Here is a 26,853-nt window from a genome sequence, read left to right as displayed (position 1 = left end):
TGTCCACAGTAACCTGGCAGGCCAGAAGAGAATGACAGGATATATTTAAAGTGCTGAACGGGAAAAGTATGCAGCCAAGAATGCTTTATTCTGCAAGGCTGTCATTCAGAATAGGAGGAGAGATGAAGAGTTTCCCAGACAAACAAAAACTAAAGGAGTTCATTGACCACTAAACCAGCCTTGCAAGAAATATTAAGGGAGACTCTGGGGAAAAAACCAAAAGCAACAAAAACTAGAAAGGAACGAAGAACATCATCAGAAACACCAACTTTATAGGTAACACAATGGCACTAAATTCGTATCTTTCAATGATGACTCTGAATGTAAATGGACTAAATGCTCTAATCAAAAGACATAGTGTATCAGAATGGATAAAAAACCAAGACCCATCTACATGCTGCCTATAACAGACTCATTTTAGACCTAAAGATCCAATCAGAAATTCTGTACCCATTATACAACTCCTCCGTTCTCCCCTTCCCCAAGTCCCTGATAGCCACTATTCTTTCTGTCTCTATACATTTAACTGTTCTAGGTACCTCATATAAGAGCAGTCCTATGATATATTGTCCTTTTGTGTCTGGCTCTTTTGACTTAGCATAATATTTACAAGGTTCATCCATGTTGTACCATGTATCAAAATTTTATTCCTTTTTATGGCTAATTTTCAATTACATGCACATACCACATTTTTTTATCCATTCATCTGTTGATGGGACACTCGAGTTGTTCACACCTATTGGCTACTGTGAATCGACAAACTTCTGATGAAACTAAATTGTAGCCAAACAACTAATTTTAAAATTCCATCTCCTTTCCCATTTGAAAGCAAATAATCTCAAGGTACAGTTTCAAGGGTAACAAAATGCACCCCTAAGTGACCAAACTTTACAAACAGAAATACATGATTCTTTACAATATTCATGCTGCTTTAAATTACAGAATCTCTTGGGGCGCCTGGGTGGCTCAGTCGTTAAGCGTCTGCCTTCAGCTCAGGTCATGATCCCGGAGTCCTGGGATCGAGCCCCACATCGGGCTCCCTGCTTGGCGGGAAGCCTGCTTCTCCCTTTCACTCCCCTTGCTTGTGTTCCCTCTCTCAGTGTCTCTCTCTATCAAATAAATAAAATCTAAAATAAATAAATAAATAAATAAATTACAAAATCTCTTTGTTATGTTATTAACAGTGCTCTTCATGGAAGAAACTAATATAATAAAATACCAACATGGCACTAAGTACACAAAAACAGTATTACTAAAATAAATGCACGTTCTAAACCTAAGAGTGACTGGAAGAAAATGAAGGCATATATTAAATACAAAATGAAACAAAAACAAGAAAAAATAGTATCATCTGCTGACCTTTGCTAAATAAAAGCATAACTGAGAATACCCTTTTTAGTTACCAAAAAAATAAAAAAATCTTCAAGGTCATTCATAAAAAGTTATGGACCTTTTCAAATATCAACCTTCATAGTATGCTCATCACTGAATAAAATCTTGACAGACCCCAGTCCTCACAATTCAAAGAAAAATCCCTAAGGAAATCAGACACAGTAAAATGAAGAAGAAAATTCTGAGGAATAGTTTAGGATGATAAAGGAAATATATTTTTAAAAGCATATTTTATCTTTTTTTTAAAAAAGATTTTATTTATTTGAGAGAGAGCGAGAGAGCACGAGTGGGCTGGGGGCAGAGAGAGAAGCAGGCTCTCTGCTGAGCAGGGAGCCTGATGCAAGGCTCAGTCGTGGGACTCCAGGATCATGATCTGAGCCGGAAGGCAGACACTTAACCGACTGAGTCACCCAGGCGCCCCAAAAAGCATATTTTAGTTGCAGCATGTTAAAAAAGTAAATGAGAAAACAGCATTCAAATATTTCAAACTCCTTAGTAAATTAATACCAATGAAAAAATAACCAGATCTACTGAAAAAATACTAGAAAATAAAAATAAATCACAGATGTGGCTAAAGCAGTAGGGATGTGAAAGCAAATTTTAAAAATTTAATACTTTAAATAGGTAATATATTCATATGATTCAAATTTCAAAAGGAAAGAAATTGTCATGTATTTTAAAGTCCTGTATATACCCAAATAAATGAAAGCAGCATCTTCAAGAGATATCTGTACACCCGTGTTTACATGATTCACAACAGTCACAAAAGGTGGAAACAATCCAAGTGTCCACCAACAGGTGAGCAGATAAACAAAATGTATATATGTACAATAAAATGTTATTCAGCCTTAAAAAGGAAGGAAATCCTAACACATGCTACAACATGGATAAACCTTAAGGACATTACGCTAAATTTATGAAATCAGTCAGTCACAAAAAGACAAATACTGTATGATTCCACTTACATGAGTACCCAGAGCCAAGTCAAATACATAGAGAACAAATAGAATGGTGTTTGCCAGCGTGGGAGGAGTGAATGCAGAGTTGCTGTTTAATGAATACAGAGTTCTAGTTTTGTAAGATGAAAAGAGTTCTGGAGACTGGTTGTGCAACAATGTGAATGTACTGAGCACTACTGAATTGTACACCTTAAATGGTTAAGTTCATAAATTTTGTTATGTGTATTTCACACAAAACAAAAATACTCCTGCCCACTGGCATCGAGCCACAACCCAGTTCCCATACGCTCAGCCCTCTGAAACCATTACTACTTTACCATGAGTTTGCTTATGCATAAATAAGGAAGTATAAACAAACTAAGCAAATGTATACACTATTCTGTATCTTGGTATTTTCATTAAACAACTTATTTTGGAATTGTTTCATTTCAAACATAGAAAACTTCATCATTTAAGAGCAACATTTTAACAACTTCAACGTGTGTAGCAAAGCTTTAATATAACAAAACTTACCAGTATCTGGTGGACACTGCCCATTATAAGGGAACCAATTTCCTTTCACAGTGAAAGGACTTTTCCTGTTGCTTGTTGAACCAGTTCCTAGCTGCCCATTACCACCAAGTCCAAAAGAATAAATTCGTCCTGATGAAGGAACAAAAGCAGAAGTGTGCTGCCTAGAGTAAAATGATAGAAAATCTCAGACTTTGATATCTTCCAAATAATTTACATTTAGAAAAGCACACAAATATTAACTGATAATTTCTCTCTTCAAAAATACATTAACAAAACCATTATAGTTCTAAAATGTTCTGTGCAAATTAGTTATTAAAAGTCTTACTCTACACTGAATGAATTCTCTACCCAGAAAATTTCCACAAATGTCCAAATTTAGAAAGGCCCAGATCTACAGTGGAATCCCTTATAAGAGATGACTCAGCACAAGAGGTAACATCTAACTATCTGTCCAAGTTCTCCCATTCCCTTCCCTGTAACATTCTAGCCTAAAGGATCTATGATGACCCACCTTTGGACACCAATCAAAAGTTTTACAGTAAGAGGGCGCCTGGGTGGCTCAGTTGGTTAAGTGACTGCCTTCGGCTAAGGTCATGATCCTGGAGTCCCAGGATCGAGTCCCATGTCGGGCTCCCTGCTCAGCAGGGAGTCTGCCTCTCTCTCTGACCCTCCCCCCCTCATGCTCTGTATCTCATTCTCTCTCTCAAATAAATAAATTAAAAAAATCTTTAAAAAAAAAAAAAAGTTTTACAGTAAGAACTGGGCAAGTAATCCAGTGCCAATCAGAAGATTGAGCGGGGTGTGTGTGTGTGTGTGTGTATAATAAAACAATGCATAAATATATAAAATGAAACAATGTTTCCTTTCTTCTAAGGAAACTGATCCTTCTATCTATGCACCCAGACTCCTCTGGAGGTAGCAGAGTGGAAGCAAATCTAAGAAACTGCAGAACTGAAGCTGAAAAAACCCACTAATCTGAACCTATGCAACTCCCTCTGATGTTTCACCACTGTATGTTTAGGAACCTTATACGTTTGGGTTAAAGATGATTATCCAGCTCAGGCCTTGTGTTCCTCAATCTCAGGTTTTATGGCTTCAATCAAGTCCGGCAAATTCTTAAGTGTTATTTCTATAAATACTGTCTCTCTCACATTTATTCAATTATTTTCTCCTTGATAGTATTATACAAATGCTGCAACTTCCCAATATATCCTACCTATCTTTTAATCTCTCTTTTATATCCATGCCCCTTTGTGGGTAATTTCTCTCGATCTGTTTTTCAAATCATACTTTTCTTTTTAGCAGTGTGTCTAACCTATTTTAATTACCCACTTTATTTTAAATTTCAATGATGAAATTTTTATCCCATTTCTAGAAGTTTTTTTTACCCCAAATCTGCCACCCTGTTTTTCATTTAAAACCCATTATACATTGTGAAATTTAATACATAAACACCAACCCAGGGTGACTTTGACAAGCGCCAAACCCACCTTACAGTAGTCCTGTGGTTACAGATTCTCAGAGGAGATTCAAACCCGAAACTAGACCAAGGACAGAAAAGTCTCCTTATGCTAGCAAGGGAGTATTTCATGGTGAACTCTTTCCATGATGTGGTTTTACTGGGAGGAGATCGTTTCTCAGGCCTCACTAATGCTTCTATCAGTTCTTAGGTCTCATCTCCTCTCCTAAACTCCTTTGCCCTCTATGGTATATTGTTTATCAAAAGAGCCAAAATTATTCTTCTCTCTATACCCATTATGCTTACAATATGACTTCTGCAGCTGTTTCCATCAAGATGGGGAATCTATTGGGGCACCTGGGTGGCTCAGTCGGCTAAGTGTCTGCTTTCGGCTCAGGTCATGATCCCAGGGTCCTGGGATAGAGTCCCCTGAGCGGGGACCCTGCTTCTCCCTCTCCCTCTGCCTGCTGCTTCCCACCCCGCCCCCGTCCCACTTATGCTCTGTCAAATAAATAAATAAAATCTTTACAAAAAAAAAAAAAAAAAGATGGGGAATCTATTTCTCCATGTCTTAAACCTGGGCTCTAACCTGTGGCTTGCTTTGAATACAGAATGCAGCAGAAATGACAGTGTATCTGATCTGACATTATGCCTTACAAGTGGCTTTGCATTCTTTCCCTCTCTCTCTTTAGAACTCTGTTCTACTATCTTGAGACTAATCCAAAATTAGCGTGTAAAGGATGACATATAACTTGGAGCAGAGACAAGCTGTCCCAGCTATGACCATGCCAAACTACCCAGCCCCTAGCCAGATAATCAGCTGGTGAACTGAGTCCAGCTAAGATGAGAACTACCCAGCTGAGCCTCGCCCAAATTACCAAATCAAAGAACTATCAGCAAAATAAAAAAAACTGTTTAAGCCACTAAGTTTTAGCAATATAGGCTAATTAATATTATTACCTCCACAGGCAAATTCTTTCAGGGCACCTCCAAAGTCCATTCAAATAGACACCAATAGCTTTCAGATTTCTTTGTTTTTGCCCTGCGGCATTCCCTTTAGTTTCTGGCAAACTAACCTGATATTTAAAAAGGTGTTTTGATTCAAAAGTGTTTTCAAGTTATCTAGTCTGCCATATTACTGAAAATCTAAGTAGAATCTAAAAACCATTTTACCTTTGAGCCAAGGGAAATCAGAATTTTTTAACCAAAGAAACTCTTTTAACAAATGAAATATTAAATGGATTCCTAGCATATAAAACAGAAAAACTGCTATGCCTGAAGAAGGGGTTAACACTGCCCAGAATGCCTCCTTCAGGAAGCAACCACTGTGATATCTCGAAAGAACATACAGCTTAAAAATTATTGCAATACTAGTTCATTAAACTCCTCCTCAAAATGGTATACCAAAGGAGTGGTTCTTAAACCTTGCTGCATACTGGAATCACCTAGGGATTAACCTAGGCAATAATATGTTTCTTTTTTTTTTTTCACTATTTATTTTTTTGACACAGAAAGACACAGCGAAGAGGGAACACAAGCAGGGGCAGTGGGAGAGGGAGAGAGAGAAGCAGGCTTCCCGCTGAGCAGGAAGCCCGATGCGGGGCTCGATGCCAGGACACTGGGATCATGACCTAAGCAGAAGGCAGACGCTTAACGACTGAGCCACCCAGGTGCCCCAATAATATATGTTTCTAAAATCTCTCCAGAAGATAAACAGCATTAAGTCAGAGTTAAGAGCCACTAAACAAACAACCATCCTAAGTCCTAGATTTGATATAATAGCTCAAAAACACTATGATATTATACCACTAGAATTTGAACCTTTTACTTCTGGATCATCTCCTTGATGGATTCACATTTCTGGTTTTCCTCAGCTGCTTCCTTCAGGAGGCTTTTGGCAATTATTCCATAAGGAAGTTATTACATCTTATGTTGACTACCTGGAAGTAAAACTGGTCAAGATACCATGTATCTACCTACATTCCCTCTACAGATAAATCCTTACATCTTAATATATAACTGAAAATTTTTCCCCAATACAATAGTTGAATAAATTAATTAAATTACTAAAAAGAATTGAGTTCATAAAGCTAAGAATAACTATCCCAATCATTCTACTTGTTAAGGATTACAAAATTAGATAACCTTAAATCATTTGTGATTATTTCACAAGGGACTGATGAAGTATTTCACCTGAAAAAAATTATTTTTAAGTATTGCTTTATAGGGGCGCCTGGTTAACCCAGTCAGTTGAGCATCCAACTCTTGGTTTTGGCTCAGGCCATGATCTCAAGGTTGTGAGACTGAGCCCCGCATTGGGCTACACACTCGGCAAGGAATCTGCTTGAGATTCTCTCCCTCTACCCCTCCCCAGCGTGTGCATGCATGAGCTCTCTCTCTCAAATAAATAAATCTTTAAAAAGTAAATAAATAAAATATTGCTTTATAGTCTCTTAATGAATTATGCATGAAGTAGATAAACAAGAAAAGATGAACTCTCTAAATTTTGGGAACATATATTCATGTATAACTTTAACGGTATAAACAAAATTTTAATAGAAGCACTCCTGGCTCATACATACGATGAGCTTTCATTTACTTTTTATGATAAATTCTAGTCCATATATGGGAAAAGGAAAGGAAAGCTTTTGTCAAATCACTCCCCTAATTTTTCAAATACATGGTCAAGCACACAAAACTGGCATACAAAGAAACAGGGCACCATGAACAAAATTTAGCAGAAAAAAAGAAATAGAAATAGATCCTAAAGATTTCAGATATTGGAATTATCAAACACAAGAATGTAGAACAACTATGTTCAATAGTTTTTTAGTGTCCAAGAAATAAAAGCCAAGCTTGAAAACTGACAGACAACTGGAAACACTAAAGAAAAAAAACGTCAGATTTTAAAAAGAACCAGTAAGAAAGACGAGTACTAAGAAGTCAAAATAACTAAAATCAATGTCTTGAAGGATAAGTTTAATGAAAAACTGATATAGCATAAGAATGGGCTAAAATACAAATCATAAAAACAATCAAGAAAGCAGCAAAGAGGGTCAAAAATGTAGAAAATGAAGAATAAGGCTACAAGGCAGAGGGAGAAGATTCAATACACATCCAGAGTCCCATGAAGAAAGGTGAAGCTATCTCTAAAGAGATAATAGCTTAGAATCCCCTATAACTAATCAAAGATATTATTCCACAGATTCAAGAAGCCCATAAGAAAATGAGGAAATCATACTTCGACAAATGAAATCAAAACTGGAGAAAGATTAAAAAGAAACACATTACCTTCAAAGGAGCAACATACTGATTAATAGCTGGCTTCTCCACAACAACCAAAGCCAAAAGACAACAGAATATTATCTTCATAGAACTGAAAGTAATTATACCAACCTAGAGTTCTATAACCACGAATAATATCATTTAAGAATGAAGGTAAAATAAAACATTTTTTAGATACATAAAAGGGTCTGCAGATCTACTCAAAGAAAATTCCAAAGGGTGTTCAGACAAAAGGAATTAGAAAATATGAAGAGTGAAAAAAAAAAAAGGTAATAAATATACAGGTATTTTTAAATGTACCTTGACTATATGAAGCAATGTTTTTGTGAAGTTTAATACATACAGAGAATGAAAAGATGGAAAAGGTAAACAGAAGTCCTTATATTGCCCAGAAAAAGAGAAAGGTATTTATTAATATAAATTAAGGATATATATTATTTCTGTTTATGTTTAATGTAACAACTAAAAAGGAAGGTATAGTTTCCAAACAAGTAAAGGGAATTAAACTAACTTAAAAAATTATCAATCTAAAGAAAAGCAAAACAGAAAAGAAAAAAAATGAAACATTAAAAATAGATGGCAAAAACAGTACAAATATTATGGCAGGTTTAAGTGCAAACGTATCAGTAATTATAAAACAAACAGAATGGTCAATTTAAAAAACAAAATTGCTAGAGTGGATTTTTTTTTTTAATTCAAGTATAATTAACATACAGTGTTACAGTAGTTTCAGGTATAAAATAGAATGATTCAATAATTCTTATTTTTTTAAAGTTTATTTATGTTTTTAAAATTATAATTCCTGTATAGTTAACATACAGTGTTCTATTAGTTTCAGGTGTACAGTATAGTGATTCAACAATTGTACACATTACTCATTGCTTATCATGATAAATGTACTCTTAATCCTCTTTACTTATTTCACCATTCCCCCACCAACCCTCCCTCTGGCAATCACCAGTTTATTCTCTATGTTTCAATCTGCTTTTTGGTCTTTTTTTTTCCTTTGTTCGTTTGTTTTGTTTCTTAACATATGAGTGAAATCATAAGGTATTTGTCTTTCTCTATTTCACTTAGCATTATACCCTCTAGATCCATCCATGTTGCAAATGGCAAATTTGCCAGACTACATTTTTAAAGATCCAACTTAATACTGTTTACATGATATTCATCTAAAATGTGCAGAAAGACAAAGTAAAAGAATATGTATGAACAAATATGTAAAAAATGAATATAACAGACAAAATAGGAAAAAACATATAAACAGATATAGCTCTATTAACATCAGATAAAAGAGACTTTAAAAAATCAAAAGTATTGGGGCGCCTGGGTGGCTTAGTCGGTTAAGCATCCAAATCTTGATCTCAGCTCAGGTCTTGATCTCAGGGTCATGAGTTCAAGCCCTGTACTGGGCTCCACACTGGGCATGGAACCGACTTTAAAAAATGTATATATATTACTAGAGATTTAGAGGTCGATGATGAAAAGTTCGATTCACCAAGGAGAGATAAAACTGGAATTTTATGCACTTAAGAATCAAGATAGCCTCAAAATAAAAAATTGTTTAGATCTACAAGAAGAAACTGAAAATAGTCAAACATTGTAAGACAGTATAATATTTATTGTTAACTGATTAAAAATGATCAAGCAAAACAAACAACAACAAAAAAACACCACATAGAAGATCTGAACATTGTTAGAAAAATTTTACATACTGGGCATATACAGAACACTGCATCCCACCACTGAATGAACTAAAGACTGAAAGGTATGAAATGAAAAATATACACAAAATACGGATCATAAAGAACAAAGGTGGATACTTTGAAAAGATTAATAAATTGATAAATTTTCCAGAGGTTTCTCTGGAAAACATAGGTTTTAAAAAAGAGATCAGGAAAGAAAGGATAATTTACCAACTTCAAAAAAGAAAAAAAAGAAGAGATCACTACAGAGCCTACAAACATAAAAAAAAAAACCTTAAGATCTGTGTATCTGTGGTATACTGAAATAGTAATCCCACTTCTTTACTATTCTGTAGTATTAAATATGCACAGTCTTGTTACAGCCTGATGGGAGATAAGCAGCATGTATTCCCCTACCTTAACCTTAGGTTTGGCCATGTAATTGTAATTTGCTTTGGTCAACAGGATTTTAGTAAATGTGATACAATCAGAAGCTTGAGATGTACGTGTACAGGTGTTACTCCCAAGAGAATAAAACCCAAAGGTAGCCACTGTCCCTCTGGCCTGAAATGAGAGAAGTAACAAAGCCACCCCTCTTAGCCACAGACTGAGCAAAGTCTCCCTTAATGGACATGCATCTTGAAACAGCTGCAATGTACAGCAAAAATAAGAGCCGCTCCAGCTGACCCATGGCCCAAAGAACTGTCTCAGAACAATCCACAGAGTAAGAGACAAATATTTCTTATTAGAGGTCGCTGGCATAATTGTTTGCACACAGGAACAGGCCAATACAGACACTGGAAACTTTACATTAATATGTTTAAAATTTAAGCAAAAATGGAAAAATTTAACTTACAAATAACTGACTCAAGAAAAAATTTAAAAGCTACCTTATAAAGAAACTGAAGAATGTTTTTTAAAATTCCAAAAAATAAAATACCAGGCACAGATGGCTTTAAATGACAAGGTCTACTAACTTCCAAAGTGGTTCTATTTCAAATAAACAGAAAACAAGGGGACAATCCTCAACATATATTATTAGACTAGCATAACCTTAGTAATAAAATCTCGCTAAAAGAATAAGAACAGAACATTATAAACCAAGTTCAGCAATAAACATAAAAACAATTATTTTAAAAATATTGGCAAACCAAATGCAGCACTATATAAAATGATAACATGATGACTAAATTGGAGTTACTACAGAAAAATAAAGCTGTTTTTAGTTAGTAAAATCCATTTATAGAATTCACATTAACAGATTAAAGGGGAAAAATCATAAATTATCTCAATAGATCCAGAAAGACCAACATTAAAAACTTAACATCCATTCATTTAAAAAAAAAAATCCCTCTATACTAGGGAAAAAAAAGAGAAATTCCTTAATCTGATATAGGTATCTACAAAAAACGTATGGCAAACATGATACTGAATTGTGAAATACTGAAAGTTTTCCCACAGAGAGAATGCAGAACAAGGATGTCTGGATGTCTTGATCTTCAGCACTTTTTTTTTTTTTTTGAGAGCAAGAGAGCACAAGGTGGGGGAAGGATCCTAGGCACAGAGCCCGATGCAGGGCTAGATCTCACAACCCTGAGATCATGACCTAAGCTGGAATCAAGAGTCAGATGCCTAACAACTGAGCCATCCAGGCACCCCGAGCTTCAGCACTTCTAGTGAACATTATCCTAGTGTCCCAGCCAGGACATTAGTAATGGCAAGAAATATGTTAAGCATTAAGTATTATAAATGAAGAAACAAACTAAATTGATTCACAGATAATATGATTGTGTACATAAGTTAATAAGAGTTTACCAAAGTGGTTGGATTTAAAATTAATATATAAACGTCAACTATTTCTACATGCCAAAGATACCTTTGAAAGTAGAACTTATAAAATAATAGTATTATAAAGAAGTATCTAGGGTGCCTGGGTGGCTCAGTCATTAAGCGTCTGCCTTCGGCTCAGGTCATGATCCCAGGGTCCTGGGATCGAGTCCCACATCGGGCTCCCTGCTCTGCGGAGAGCCTGCTTCTCCCTCTCCCACTCCCCCTGCTTGTGTTCCTGCTCTCGCTATGTCTCTCTCTGTCAAATAAATAAACAAAATCTTTAAAAAAAAAAAAAAAAAGAAGTATCTAGCAATAAAATTACCAAAAGATATACAAGACCTTTATGATGAAAAATCTTAAACATTTAATTAGAAGACATTAAAGAAGTTTGGAAGTTGATTAGAAAAGCCATAAAGACAACTTTTCGACAAATTAATCTAGAGATTCGAAACACTACTAATCAAAATCCCCCCAAAATTTTTTTGGAGAACCCTGACAGGCTGATATTAAAATTTCTATGAAAGTAAAAGGCCAGAAATAGCCCAAGCATTTTTTTTTTTTTTAAGATTTTATTTGAGAGAGAAAGCGCACACATGTGCATGTGGAGGAGGGGAAAAAGGGAGAGGGAGAAGCAGACTCCCCACTGAACAGAGAGCCCACCTCGGGGCTCGATCCCAGGACCCTGAGATCATGACCTGAGCTGAAAATAGATGTTTAACTGACTGAGCTACCCAGGTGCCTCCAACCCAAGCATTCTTGATGGATATGACAAAAAGGACCTGCTTTATTCCAAACATCAGAATTACAGTGTCATAAAATTTATATAGTGTGAAAGGGGCACAGGGATACAGGTATTGAAGGAGTAAGATGAAGATCACAGAAACAGCTCCATGTATATATGGGCTTACAAAGAAATTGGGATGTGTGGCCTATTTAAAGGAAAACAAAATTAACCAACATGGGTAAACAAAATGATACAGCCACTTTAGAAGGCAGTTTGGTGGTTTCTTACAAAATTAAACATACTATTACAATAAGATCTACAAATCATGCACACTACTATCAGATAAAATAGGTTTTAAATCAAAAAAGGTTACAAGAGACAAAGGACATTATATTTTAACAAAAGGTTCAGTACAGCAAAAAGATAACAATTAAAACATTTACACATCTAATAAAAGACCATCAAAATATATGAAGCAAAAACTGAAAGAATTGAAGGAAGAAATTATTCTACAATAAATGGTTGGAGACTTTAATAACCCTGCTCTCAATAATAAATAGAAAAACCACACAGAAGATAAGTAAGGAAACAGACAACTTGAACAACACAATTAAGTCAACTAGATCTAACAGGACACACACTACCCAACAACAACATACACATTCTTCTCAAACGTACACGGAACACTGTCCACGTTAGATCCTATGTTAGGCCAGAAAGTAAGTCTCAATAGATTTTAAAAGATAGACACCATACAAAGTATCTTCTCCAACCACAACGGGATGATGTTAGAACTCAGCAACATAAGGAAATTAGAAAATTCACAAATCTGTGGAAATCCAATAACATGAATCAGAAATCACAAGAGAAATTAGAAAGACTTAAGAGATAAATGAAAATGAAAACACAACATATCAAAACAAAAGATGCAGGGAAAGCAGTGCTAAGGGGGAAATTTACATTAAAAAACAAGAAAGATCTTGGGGTGCCTGGTGGCTAAGTCAGTTAAGCGTCCGACTCTTGATCTCAGTTTAGGTCTTGATCTCAGGGTTGTGAGTTCAAGCCCTGAACTGGGCTCCATGCTGGCCATGGAGCCTACCTAAAAACAAAACAAAAAAACAGAAGAGAGATCTCATGTGAACAACCCAACTTGACAACCTAAGGACCTTAAAAAAAAAAAGCTAAACACAAAACTTGCAGAAAAAAGGAAATAATAAAGATGAGAGCTGAGATAAATGAAATAGAGAATAGAAAAACAGCAAAAGTCAATGGAACTAAAAGTTGGTTTTACAAAGATCAACAAAATTGACAAAACTTTAGCTAACTTGACCAAGAAAAAAGAACTTACTAAAATCAGAATAAAAGTGGGGCTATTACTACTAATGCTGTCAAAATAAAAAGGATCATAAGAGAGTACTATAAACAGTTATTTGCCAACAAATTAGATGATTTAGATGAAATAGACAAAATCCTAGAAATACAAAACCTACTAATACTAAATCACGAAAAAATAGGAAACTAAAACAGATCTATAAATAGTAAAACAACTGAATCAATAATCAAAAATCTCCCAACAAAGAAAAGCCCTACACCAAAGGCTTCATTAGTGACTTCTACTTAGCATTTAAAGAACTAACACCAATCCTATTCACACTTTTCAAAAAAAACTTGAAGAGGTGCAACTTTCTAATTCATTCTATGAGGCCAGCATTGTCCTGATATCAAAGTCAGACAAGAACACTACAAGAAAACTACAGACCATTATCCCTTATGGGTACTGATGCAAAAATTCTCAATAGAATATTAGCAAACAGAATTCAGTAGTAATAATGAAAAAACTATACAGCATAGCCAAATGGGATGCAGGGATGGTTCAGCATACACAAATTCATCAGTGTAATTTACAGCATTAAGACAATGAAGAAAAAAACCCACATCATCATCTCAATTGATGCAGGAAAAAAAAAAAATCAACAAAACTCAACACCCTTTTATGATAAAAAAAAAAAAACTCAAAAACTAAGAATAGAAGAAAATTATCTCAACATAATAAAAGCCAGATACGAAAAACCCACAACAAACATCATACTCAATGGTAAAGGACTGAAAGCTTTTCCTCTAAGATCAGGAACGAGACAAGGATGCCTACTTTGAATACTTCTATTAAACATAGTACTAGAAGCTCGAGCAAGAAAAAGAAACAGAAGGCACCTAAATTGAAAAGGAAGAAGTGAAATTATCTGTGTACAAAATCACCAAAGCGCAGAAGGATACAAAATCAACATGCAAAAATGAGTTCCATTTCTATACACTAATAATGAACAATCCAAAAAGAAATTTAAAGACGATGAAAACTACAGAAAAATTACTGAAACAAATTAAAGACATAAATGAAAAGATATCTCCTGTTCATGGCTTGGAAGACTTAATATTGTTAAGATGTCAATACTTCCCAAAGTGATCTACAGATTCAATTCAATCTGTCTCAAATCATGGAAATGCAAATTCAAATCATGATTAAGTAACACTATATACCCAAGAGATTAGCAAAAATTTCAATCTGATCAATAGGGACAAGGACATAGAGTGTCAGGAATTCTCATGCAATATTAACAAGAATGTAAATTGGTATAATCATTCTGGTAAATAGAGTGACATTAACCTGCAAAATTTCAAGGTAAGTATTCTCTATGACCCAGCAATCCCATTTTAGGTATATACTTAGAAATATGAAGGTTGGGCGCCTGGGTGGCTCAGTTGGTTAAGCGACTGCCTTCGGCTCAGGTCATGATCCTGGAGTCCCTGGATCGAGTCCCGCATCGGGCTCCCTGCTCGGCAGGGAGCCTGCTTCTGCCTCTGACCCTCCCCCCTCTCATGTGCTCTCTCTCATTCTCTCTGTCTCAAATAAATAAAATCTTAAAAAAAAAAAAGAAATATGAAGGTTTATGTATATCATATAATAAATGTTCAAAGCAAAATTATTTGTAATTGCCAAAAACTGAAGTACCCAAATACCTGTCAGTAACAGAATGAATAAATAATTATATATGCATATAACTGAATAAAACACAGCAATGAGATCTAATGATGGAGAACCACAGCTTCATACATACAGATAATCAATCATATAAGTAACATGTTAAAAAAGAAAAGTCACCAAAGACTCCCTACAGTGTGATTTCAAGTATTTGAAGTTAAAAGTTGGCAAAACTGAACCATATTGTATATGGATATCTACTACGCAGAAAAAATTAAGCTTAGTCAAACAAAGTACACTTTGTTTTTTGACAGTCTACCTAATTTAAACCACCAAAGGTGAAGCTCAATTTCAAAGTTGTGACTCTTCTATTTACTCCCAAGAACTGGGAACGAGTATTCCAATTCAACTTTTACCAATAACTAATTTTATGTGTTAAATAATTAACTGCTCAATTTCCGCATTCTTTAAATTAAAAAAAAGGTGGAAAAGAAAAAGAAAAATAAGATGATTTGTACTTTCCCTTCAAGTGTGATGCTATATACAATAAATATATTATGTATTCATTATTAATATCTTGTCCCAGATAAACTTATTTCAAATAGAGAAAAGTAAAATAATCAGTAGAAAAAAATGTTTCTCCTGTTACTATTACTCCTCAGCAGCAAATTAGGCATTTAGGGAAGAATGTTTTTATCTTAGATTCCTAAATTGCTAAACAATTTGTTTAAAAAAAAAATCCCTATTTCAGCTAGGAACTGCTATCTTCCAGTAATTTGTAAAATGACCAACACAAAGGGAAAAAGGAGAGACACCCCTGTATGTTCTCCAGGCCTTTTAGAAAACATGGAATTATTCCTTTGGCCACACATATGCAAATCCACAAGAAAGGTTATACTGTAGACATCAAGGGGACGGGCACTATTCAAAAAGCAATGCCCCACCAATGTTACCATGGCAAAATGAAGTCTACAATGTTACCCAGCATGCTGTTGGCACTGTTGTAAATAAACAAGGGCAAGATTCTTTTTGTCTAGAAAATTTTTGTGCATGCTGAAGACATTAAGCACTCTGAGAGCCAAGATAGAGCTTTCTGAAACATGTAAAGGAAAATGATCAGAAAAAAAGGAAGCCAAAGAAAAAAGTACTTGAATTCAATGAACTGCCAGCCTGCTCCACCCAGAGAAGTACACTTTGTGAGAACCAATGGAAAGAAGCTTCAGCTGCTGGAACCCACTCCCTATAAATTCATAACTGGGTAGGTGTAAAAAAATAAAAGACCTCTGGACTGTTAAAAAAAAAAAAATCCTAAATAATTGTGTTATGGAGACTAAGATTCTCTCTTATATAATAGCTTACCTTCCACAAGCAATCTGAGTGACAATGCTTCCCATAAGTTCAAAAACTTTCCTTGGGTTTATTTCATGACTGGTAGAGTTATGACCCAACTGACCATACCCTCCAGCTCCAAAAGTAAACACTCCACCTTCCTAAAAAAAAAAAAAAAGACAAAACCCTTTATCATTAGAAGGCCTGATAAAAGAAAATAATCTTCAAGAAAAATAGGTTAATCTTTAATACATGGAGTCAATTTTTCTCTTCTATTGTCTTCACAATTTAACTTAACAACTTAACAAATAGCTGACTTTTCAAGGTAGAATGACTTAAACCTAAGAGAACTGCAGGCTATTTTCAAATATTTTAAAAGTACTTAATTATGTTCTTATTATATTGAGCTGAAGCCATCATTAAAGAGATACTAGTCATTTTTTGCATTGCCTTTCATGATCATTATAATCAGGATCTTGTTGAATCCCAAGTACATACCTATAAAATATCACAAAACCTAAAAATGGTATCATCTTCAGTTTTCAAACTAGTTATGCTTTTATATAAAGCCTCTGCAGAAAGACTGCAATTAAACCAGAGTGCACAAATATAGCTATTTTTAACACACAGTTGCTACAATACACAGTTGACCCTCCAACAATTCAGGGGTTGGGGCGTCAATCCCTTGTGCAGTCAAAAATCCATATACAACTTTTGCTTCCCCCAAAAACTTTACTAACAGCCTACTTCTGACTGAAAACCTTACTGATAACATAAACAATACCTAACTTATCTTAATTTTTTTTGTATTTCTAGGCTACACAGTTTACCTGTGAATTTTTCCAAATTGTTGCAAATCTCCAAAAACTTTACCAATATATTTGTTGAAAAAGATCTGTGTGTAAGTGGACCCATTCAGTTCAAACCTGTGTTGTTGAAGGGTCTACTATATATAGTCTTTTAAAAATTTATGGTAAAAACATACAACTGGTTATGTATATAAAAAAGTAATTTGTGATGACAGCTTAACACAACAAGCACAACTGGTTTTTCAACTCAACTGTTTTCCTTCAGAGTTGTAGCTATATATACAATTTTATATTCTGCTTTCATCATTTAATAGTGTAAATATATATATGGCTATGTAAGGAAATTGATTTTTCTTTTTATCACGGAAAATTTCAAACTACATAAAAGTAAAGACATGTATATATAAATATAAATACAAATATACATACACACACACACACACACACACACCATCAAATAACCATCACTTGGCTTTAACAACCAGCAAAAGTTAAATAACCTTGTTTCATCAATGCCCCTCCCATTTTCCTTTTTCAGGTACTTTAAAGCAAACTGTGGACATCAAATCATTTCACCTATAAATGTGTATGTATCTCTAATGGCATATACCTCTCACATATATAAATACGTAACACAGTAATACTATTATCACATTTACAAAATTAATATTAATTTCCTTTTTTGACAGAAATGGCAAAAGTGTTCATTTTTATTTCTTATGGTTTTTGTAACTGGTATCATTTTTTTTCCAGTTTTATTTAGGTATGATTGAACTGACAAATAAAACTGTATATATGTGAAGCATACAATGTGATTTCACATACGTATACACTGTGAAATGACTACCACAAAGGAGTTAATTTACACATCCATCATCTCACACTTTTTTTGTATGAATAAGAATGCTTCAGATCTACTCTCCCAGCAAACTTCAGGCATAGTATACAGTATTGTTAACTACAGTCACCACGCTGTACATCTTATAACAGAAAGTTTGTACCCTTGACCAATTTCCCCCCATTTCCCCTACCCCCACCCAGCCCCTGGCAAACAACATTCTATTCTCCATTTCTACAAATTTGACTTTCTTTTTTTAAGATTCCCCATATAAATGACATGATCTTTCTCTAGCTTATTTCACTTAGAATAATGCCCTTCAGGTTCATCCATGTTGTTGCAAATGGAAGTATTTCCCTCTTTTTGTGGCTGAGTATTATTCTGGTGTGTGTGTGTGTGTGTGCACACACGCAAATATATATATATGTGTACATCACACATTTTCTTCATCCATTCATCTGGTAACGGACACTTAGGTTGTTTCTTGTCTATTGTAAAAAATGCTACAATGAACATGGGAGTGCAGTTATCTCTTCAAGAACCTGTTTTTATTTCCTTCAGGTATCAGAAGTGGAATTTGCTGGGTCATATAGTTAGTTCCATCTGTAATTTTTTGAGGAACCTCCATATTGTTTTCTATTTGCACAGTTTACATTCCCACCAGCAGTGGGAACAAGCGTTCCCCCTTTCTTCATATCCTCACCAATACTTGTCCTTTGTTTTTTTGGTAATAGTCATCCTAACAGATGTGGGGTGTTCTCTCACTGTGGTTTTGATTTGCATTTCCCTGATGATTGTGAGGTTAACACTAAGCATCTTTTCATGCACCTGTTGGCCATTTGTTATATTCTTTGGAAAAGTACCTATTCAAGGTCCTTTGCCCATTTTTAAACTAGATTATTTGGTTCTTTTAGCCACTGAGTTATAGGAGTTCCTTTTATATTTTGGATATTAATTCCTTATCAGATAAATGGTCTGCTAATATTTTCTCATACCAAAGGCTGCCTTTTTATTTCATTTACTGTGTCCTCTGCTGTGCAAAAACTTCTTTCATTTGTAGGTCCACCTATTTATTTTTGCTTTTGTTCCTTGTGCTTTCAGTGTCATACCTAAAAAATGATTACCAAGACCAGTGTCAAAGGGCTTTTCACCCCATGTTTTCTTCTAGTTTTAGTTTCAGGTCTTACATTTATGTCTTTAACCCATTTTGAGTTACATTTTGTAAATGGTAAAAATAAGGGTTCAATTTCTTTCTTTTGCATATAGATACCCGTTTTTCCAACACCATTTATTGAAGAGACCAAATTTTCCCACTGTGTGTTGTTGGTGCCTTGTCACTGATTAGTTAACTGTATATATGTGGGTTTATTTCTGTGCTATCTATTGTTTGGTCTGTGTGTCTGTTTATGTCAGTACTATACTGTTTTGATTACTATAGCTTTGTAATATAGTTTGAAATCAGGAGCTTGATGCTCCAGCTTTGCTGTTCTTTCTCAAGATTGCTTTGGCTATTGGTGGTCTTTTGTGGTTCCATATGTATTCCAGGATTGTTCTATTTATGTGAAAAACGCCATTGGAATTTTGATAGGGGTTATACTGAATCTGTGGATCACGTTCAGTAGTACATTTTAACAAAATTCTTCTAATCCAAGAACATGCACTATCTTTCCATTTATTTGTGTATTTTTCAATTTCTTTCATTGATGTCTTATACAGTTTTCAGTGTACAAGTCTTTCACTTCTTGGTTAAATTTATTCCTCAGTATTTTATTGTTTTCGATGATATTGTAAATGGGACTGCTTTCTTAATTCTCTTTCAGAGTTTGTTCTTAGTGTATAGAGATGCTACTCATTTTTTATGTTGACTTTGTATCCTGAAACTTTACTGGTCATTTATTAGTTCAGAGTTTTGGCAGACTCTTAAGGGTTTTCTATAGATAATATGTCATCTGCAAAGAGAGACAATTTTAGTTTTTCTTTTCTAATTTGGATGCATTTTTATTTCTTCTTCTCTACTAAAATTGCTCTGGCTAGAACATTCAATACTATCTTGAATAGAGGTGATGAGGGTTGGCATCTTCATCTTACACTTGATCTTACGGGAAGAACTTTCAGCTTTTCACCACTGAGTATGATGTTAGCTGTGGGCTTGTCACTTATGGCCAATGTTGAGGCATATTCCTCCTATACTTTACTGACAATTTTTTTTTAATATTTTATTTATTTATTTGACACAGAGAGACAGCAGGAGAGGGAACACAAGCAGGGGGAGTGGGAGAGGGAGAAGCAGGCTTCCCGCTGAGCAGGGAACCTGATGTGGGGCTCAATCCCAGGACCCTGGGATCATGACCTGAGCTGAAGGCAAACGCTTAATTACTGAGCCACCCAGGCGCCCCACTTTACTGAGGATATTTATCATGAAAGGATGTTGAATTTCACCAAATGCTTTTCCTGCATCTATTAGGATGATCATATGACTTTTAACCTTCATTCTATTAATGTGGTGTTGACTGATTTGCAGATGTTGAACCATTCTTACATCCCAGGGATAAATCTCACTTGATCATGGTATGTGATCATTTTAATGTACTGTTAAATTTGGTTTGCTAGTTTTTTGTTAAGGGGTTTTGCATCTATGACCATCAAGGATATTGGCCTGTAATTTTACTTTTTTGTAGTGTCTTTGTGTGACTTTGGTATAAGCATAATGGTGGCCTCATAAAAAACTCCTATTTTTTGAAGAGTCTGAGATGGACTGGCATTAGTGAAGCCATCTGGTCCTGGAGTTTTTCCGTTATTGTTGGGCGATTTTTGATTAGTGATTCAGTCTCCTTACTAGTTAAAGCTCTGTTTAGATTTGCTATTCTTCGTGATTCAGTCTTGGGTGTTTGGATGTTTCTAGGAATTTATCCATTTCATCTATGTTATCTACCCAATTTGTTGGCATATAATTATTCATAGTAGTTTCTTATAATCCTTTTATTTGTGCAGTATCAGTTTTAATGTCTCCTCTTCATTTTTGATTTTAAGTCTTTTTTCTTAGTCTCCCTAAAGATCTGTCGTTTTTTTTTTTTTTTTTTTACCTTTTCAGGAAAACAGTTCTTAGTTTTGTTATCTTTTCTAATGTATTGTCTCTATTTTTGCTCTGACCTTTGTAATTTTCTTCCTTGTGCAAACTCTGGGCTTAGTTTGGTTTTCTTTTTCCCTAGTTCCTGGAAGTATAAAGGCTATCTTTTTAAGAACTTTTTCTTTTTTCCTTAATGTAGCTGTTTATTGCTTTATAGGATATGCGGTGGTACAGTTTATCACTATTTACCCTTACAGATGTTTTTGCTGCATCCTATAAATTTTAGTATGTTGTGTTTCCATTTTCACTTGTCTCAAGATATTTCTCTTTTACTTATTTTTTGACCCACTGATTATTCACGAGTTCCTATTATTGATTCATATCATTATCACTGGAAAAGATACTTGATATGATTTCAATCTTCTTAAATTTGTTAAGACTTGTTTTATGACCTAACATGTGATCTCTCCTGCAGAATATTCTGTGGTGTCCTTGAGGAGAATGTGTATGTGCTGCTGTTGGATGGAATGCTCTGTAGATCTTTTAGGTCTATTTGATATATAGTTCAAGTCCTGTATTTCCTTATTGACTTTCCAATATGGATGACCTATCTGTTGTTGAAAGTGGGGTACTGGAGGGGCACCTGGGTGGCTCAGTCGTTGGGCATCTGCCTTCACCTCAGGTCATGATCCCAGGGTCCTGGGATCAAGCCCCACATCGGGGTCCCTTCTCAGTGGGAGGCCTACTTCTCCCTCTCCCACTCCCCCTGCTTGTGTTCCCTTCTCTTGCTGTCCAATATATAAAGTATTTTAAAAAAAAGAAAGTGGGGTTCTGGAGTCCCCTATTACTGCTGTCTCTTTCTGTTTCCAGCTCTGTTAATATTTGCTTAATATTAATTAGGTGCTCTTATGTTGGGTGCATATAGAAGTATAGTTGTTATGTCCTCTTCATGAACTGACCCCTTTAATTTTAATTTCTTAATATCTGATACTGAGGCCATGTTTAAATTTTCCTGATTATTTTATTATATCACACCAAAGTATATGTCTGGTTGGTAATGTTACTAAGTGGGTTAACAAGTTTCACAGCCTAATCCATCCACATTAAGCTTAATGTTTCAATCTTTGTCTTGATCCACTATTAGGGAGTATAGAGATTTTCTAATATTATTTCTTCTAGATTTATTGGTTGGAATTCTTCTACAGAGAACTTAACTCATCAACTATTAAGTTATTCTGAAATACAATCTGCAAATAGGATGCAGGGGAAATGTTTCTTTCTCATTTACTAATTTTTTTAAAAAATGAGTTGTCCTAGCAACTTGCAAAGATAAGCAATGAAGTTTGCTTTGTATTGACGTCAGGAAGAAAAGTATTATAACGAAATCATGGATTTTTATATATTTGGTATATTTCCATTTATTGCCATTGGTATTTCTTTTTGTGAAAACTCCTGGATGTTGTCCCTCCGACATGACCTTGGTTCTCTTTTTTGTAACACATAATACCCAAGGCTATTAGACTTTTTTCCCCCCCAGATATGAAATCAGACTCTTCTCTAAGAAGTCCTGGTTATTTTTCATATAGAGTCTACAACAATCAAGGGATGCCCATTGCTTTCAGATTGTACATGGCTAGATACTTCTAAGACCATTCAGTGGTCATGGCAAAAAACACACTTTTTTTAGAAGGAAAAGAATAAGAGTGTATAATGATACTCTTAAAAGTGACTAAAAGTAAAGATCACAGGATTTTAATTTAATTCCTATTGTTTCGTATTTCTTTTAAGCTGAAAGTCATAGTTTCTAACGACAGTAAAGTATTTGCTTTATCCTATCCTGTATGTAATATATTGAGAATAATACTATCAATTTTATTACTAACAAGACTACAGAAGGCAGTTTAAAATTTTTGGATGAATTCAGTTTATCTTTAGGCTATTTCCTACTAGTGATATACAACAAAATATTGTATTTTAAAGGACTCAATTAAAAGAATTCTTTTGTAGTTGTGCCACTAGTATTTTTTTATTTTTAATTTTTAAAGAATTGTTTAAAACTTTTTAACTGCTTAAAAACATGTATGTTGTAAACTGTAAAGCAAAGTACATTATACACAGCTATTAAATTTTTAAAAATGTAAATACCATGTAACATGTTCATCTTTTACCCCTGCTTATATAAAAGGCAACTATTCTGTACCTTTTTACTTAACAATATATCCTAAAGATATTCCACAGCATAATATAGAGATCTGCTTCATTCTATTTTACAAGTCACATAAACATGACTTGTAAGTACCTGTTTTACAAGTCCTGTGTGGTTACCATAGTTTATTTAACTAGGCTGCTACTGAAGGACATCTGCATTCTTCCATTCTTTTGCTATTAAAATAATGCCGCAATAAATGGTTTTGTGCATATATAATTTCCTATCTTTAGGACAGATTCTTAAAAGTAGGATTGCTAAGTCAAAAGATGTATGTATATGTGATTTGCGTAATGAATTTGTAAATGAACTTGAAAAAATCTGACATCTTTATGATAGTGTTCACACCCATTAACATACATGTCTTTACATTTATTGTTTTTTAAAGTCTGTTTTTAAATTGCTAAGGTAGGTTTTGCAAAAGTAAACTGCTTCATAAAGCAATCCTAATTTATTTGCAAAAAGCTCTTCCAGAAAAACAAAAGATATATGGATATGGAACTGTATTCTAACTTAAATCAAGGGAAAATAAAATATTTTCCTGTTGGGATATTTAAAACTATCTGATTTTGTTAAAAATAATACACACCAAAAATTCCAGTGAACAAGTACCACCAGCTACTATCTTGAGAGGAATACAGAATATTAAAATTAAAAAAAAAACAACAGATAGAAATAGCTACATATCCTGGGAAAATGAGATAAGTGGTTATTTGAAGGGCTGAATTTGATAAGCAATAACATTTTGAGTCTTTTTACCACAAAGCTAGTCCTAAGGGATAATATACAAAATATTTTTTAGTATTATTTCAGCATAGCCTTATTTCTTCTAACCCCCCATGACAGAAGAGAATGACTAGATTTATAACTTGCCAACATGAGTTACTAAAACTGTAGTGATTACATTTGTAATTTGAATAATAAAAAATCAATAAAATACGGTAAGATTAACAGATAAAACTTCCTTACTAAAAGGCAAATAAGTTTTTAAAAATCAACTTTTATAATTAGTCATATTTTTAAAAGTACTCTGAGTATATTATACTTGATAATGACTAAGAATAATTCTTATCAAAAAAATTCCCAATGTGGGAGTGTGTAGAATTTTGTGTATGTAGAAGTCTGATTAGAAGTTAATTTTTTCTTGCTAATATTATCTATTATGCAGAATGAAGAAAGATAAAGAAGCAAAAACATTAATTTCTAATTCAGCTAATAAAAAAAGTGCCAGTTCCTTTATGTTAACATGACTAAAATAATATTCCTGGTTAAGGTTAGTTTAATGTGTTTATTTTCATTTTACTTCTAATCACTAGAGAACTACAAAGTCCTGATAACGAAATGGCACATACCCAAGAAAGTTACAGGACAGAGTTAAAACCATTAACAAGATTGTGATGAAAGCTCATTATAACTGTTTGCATAATACTTAGCCTATGGTTAACAGACAGATTCATTCTCCTCTATTACTTGTTATACAGTATTTATAAGCCAAGTGGGAGTTAAATTAAAATTAGGCAGTTATGCAATATAAACGGGATTGATACACAGAGGATGGCAAGTCTGACAAACTAAAAAGAAATTTTTTCATTCAAAATATTAAACAGTATTTCACATAAAGCTGAGAAATTCAACAATACATATTATCACATTTAATAGATCATAATTCACATTTCATAACATAAAACAACGTTGAAAATTAACGTAAATTGGTTTTGACAAGTAATAATCTAGTTCTTGTCTTCAAGATAAATTACATTTTAGACATCAGTAACACTCGAATTCTAATGTAAATATCATGAAAACATTCACTAATTATAAATAACTACCATGAGTAAAAATAAAGAAGTTTTATAGGAGTACGATACCTTGGTTAGTGCAGCAGTATGATCTTCTCCACAACAAATATAAACTATTTTCTGAGTTCTTAGTGACTTTAGTAAATTAGGAACATACCTATCTGAAAATTCCAACAAGAGATGTTAACGGTATTTTTTAAGTTAAAACTCTTCTAAAATGTGTTTCCTCTACAGCTTCCCAAGCTCAGCAGACAGTGATAAATAATTTTAACTTGATCCAATGATTTTGTAGCACAAGCCTACTTAATTGGGTTCCCAGGTCTTTCTATTCATGCTGCCGTGATAGAGGGTTTTAAAGAGTAATTTCAGTGTTAAACTGCCCTAACACCAATCTGCCCTTAACTAGAAATCAAGGAATTTCAAAGCTATTTGCTTCTAATATCATTCTTTATATTCACATCATGATAATTAAGCTCACAGGATTCTATTTAAGTACTTGAAAATTATACTTTCTGCTATTTTGTAGCAGAAAAGAAATATGTCCTAATCTGACATTTTTCTTATGCAGAACAAAATATTTTAAAATTCTGAGTATTTTTTGCTTATCATTACCAGTTGTTACTAGACCAACAACTCACTTTTGTCCACTTAAGTCATGACAATTATGTTGAATTTTATGAAATTAGTTTTTGTATTTCAGGTACTGGTATCTGAATTAATGTAGTTATGAAAAATCAGGTCCAAGATCCTGACTTGTTTCAAGTAATTATAAATTTTAAAATTCAAATTATTTTCAAGACTCTAGAATCGATGTTAAAAGTGAAGCTTCAAAATAAAGATTTAATGACTCAGATTATTTTAATATTTCCTTGAAAAACTCAAATAGACTAACACTTCATGTTACTTTCCAGAATAATTTTACAACTTCTTTCCACCAATGGTGGCCAATAATGTGATTACCAATTGAAGTAATGTTTTTCACAACTTTCTTTTAATGAACATCTAACAATAAAGATTTTTCCAGATATACTTTCTAGAGTTTATTTGGTGATAAAACGTATTTTTTGGCATTCCCACCATCCCTTAAAAATATTATCTAATGGAATTTTTAAATAAACCTCTCATCCCCTTCTCCACATCAGGGAAGACTTGGGTACATTTCTTTCTGACATTAAGAATCACTGATCCATCTCAAAAGATCATTTCTTTTTATGTACATTTATTATAAATAATGAGAACCTACCATTTTCATCATTAAGACCTAGTTGACCAAATTTGTTGCGTCCCCATCCAAAAATAGCTCCAGAAAGGGTGAGTACAAAACTATGGGCTCCTCCTGCTGCAACTTGCATGAAAGGGATTCCAAGCAAAGACTTAATCAGCTGTGGTGAAGCTTGCTTTTTACAGTCAATGCCTAAACCCAACTGGCCGTATTTATTTTGTCCCCAACAGAAGACTTCACTTGCTGTAAAACAGAAATTACAAAATTAACTATTTTCCTCACACACACAAAAATTTCATCTGAAGATCATCAGTTACTTTGGGACATTCTCCCTCTCATCAAATGGAAATACATACTCTCCTTTATTAAATTTATTTCTTATATGGAAACATAATACCACCTATAAGAACATTCTGTATTAGTACACTTTAAGTTTGACCCACTTTACTAATGAATGGGTAAGTCACATAACTGAGGGTAATCTCATTTCCTTATGTTTCTTAAGATAAGACCATTCCTTTTTAATAGTCCTCAAGTCTCACTTTTATTCTGTGATTTATCCCAAGAGGCACTCAACCAGGCTCAAGGCTTCAGTTATTGTATACTGATCACATTCAAAATTTTATCACTAGACCAGACCTCTCTTATGAGTAATATACCCATGTATCTAATTGTTTATCTGACATCTACACTTGGATATTACAAAGGCACCTCCAGCTCAGTGTGTTCCAAATAATTTATGACCCCCACCCTACCTCC

General features: G+C 34.1%; 1 protein-coding gene across 2 annotated transcripts in view; it reads right to left on the bottom strand.

Annotated features, from left to right (window-relative positions):
* LOC102730702 (putative E3 ubiquitin-protein ligase HERC4) overlaps positions 1-26,465 on the bottom strand; it is a 93,822-nt gene extending 67,357 nt beyond the window's left edge. The window contains exons 1-4 of one of the 2 annotated variants that reach the window (XM_081824166.1): positions 26,116-26,465; positions 24,942-25,033; positions 16,184-16,314; positions 2,865-3,025 (exon numbers count right to left, since the gene is read on the bottom strand). In XM_081824166.1, the coding sequence (XP_081680292.1) occupies positions 2,865-3,025; positions 16,184-16,314; positions 24,942-25,033; positions 26,116-26,224 (493 nt within the window). In that variant the 5' untranslated portion in view covers positions 26,225-26,465. The remainder of the gene's footprint in view (positions 1-2,864; positions 3,026-16,183; positions 16,315-24,941; positions 25,034-26,115) is intronic. The other variant, XM_081824167.1, reaches the window with a different exon arrangement.
* Positions 26,466-26,853: the final 388 nt, after the last annotated feature.

Source organism: Leptonychotes weddellii, chromosome 6, assembly GCF_054177405.1.
Source record: "Leptonychotes weddellii isolate Sample4059 chromosome 6, ASM5417740v2, whole genome shotgun sequence".
Classification (NCBI taxonomy): Eukaryota; Metazoa; Chordata; class Mammalia; order Carnivora; family Phocidae; genus Leptonychotes; species Leptonychotes weddellii.
Note: the sequence above shows the minus strand (reverse complement) of the source record. Positions and strands in the feature narration are given on the sequence as shown.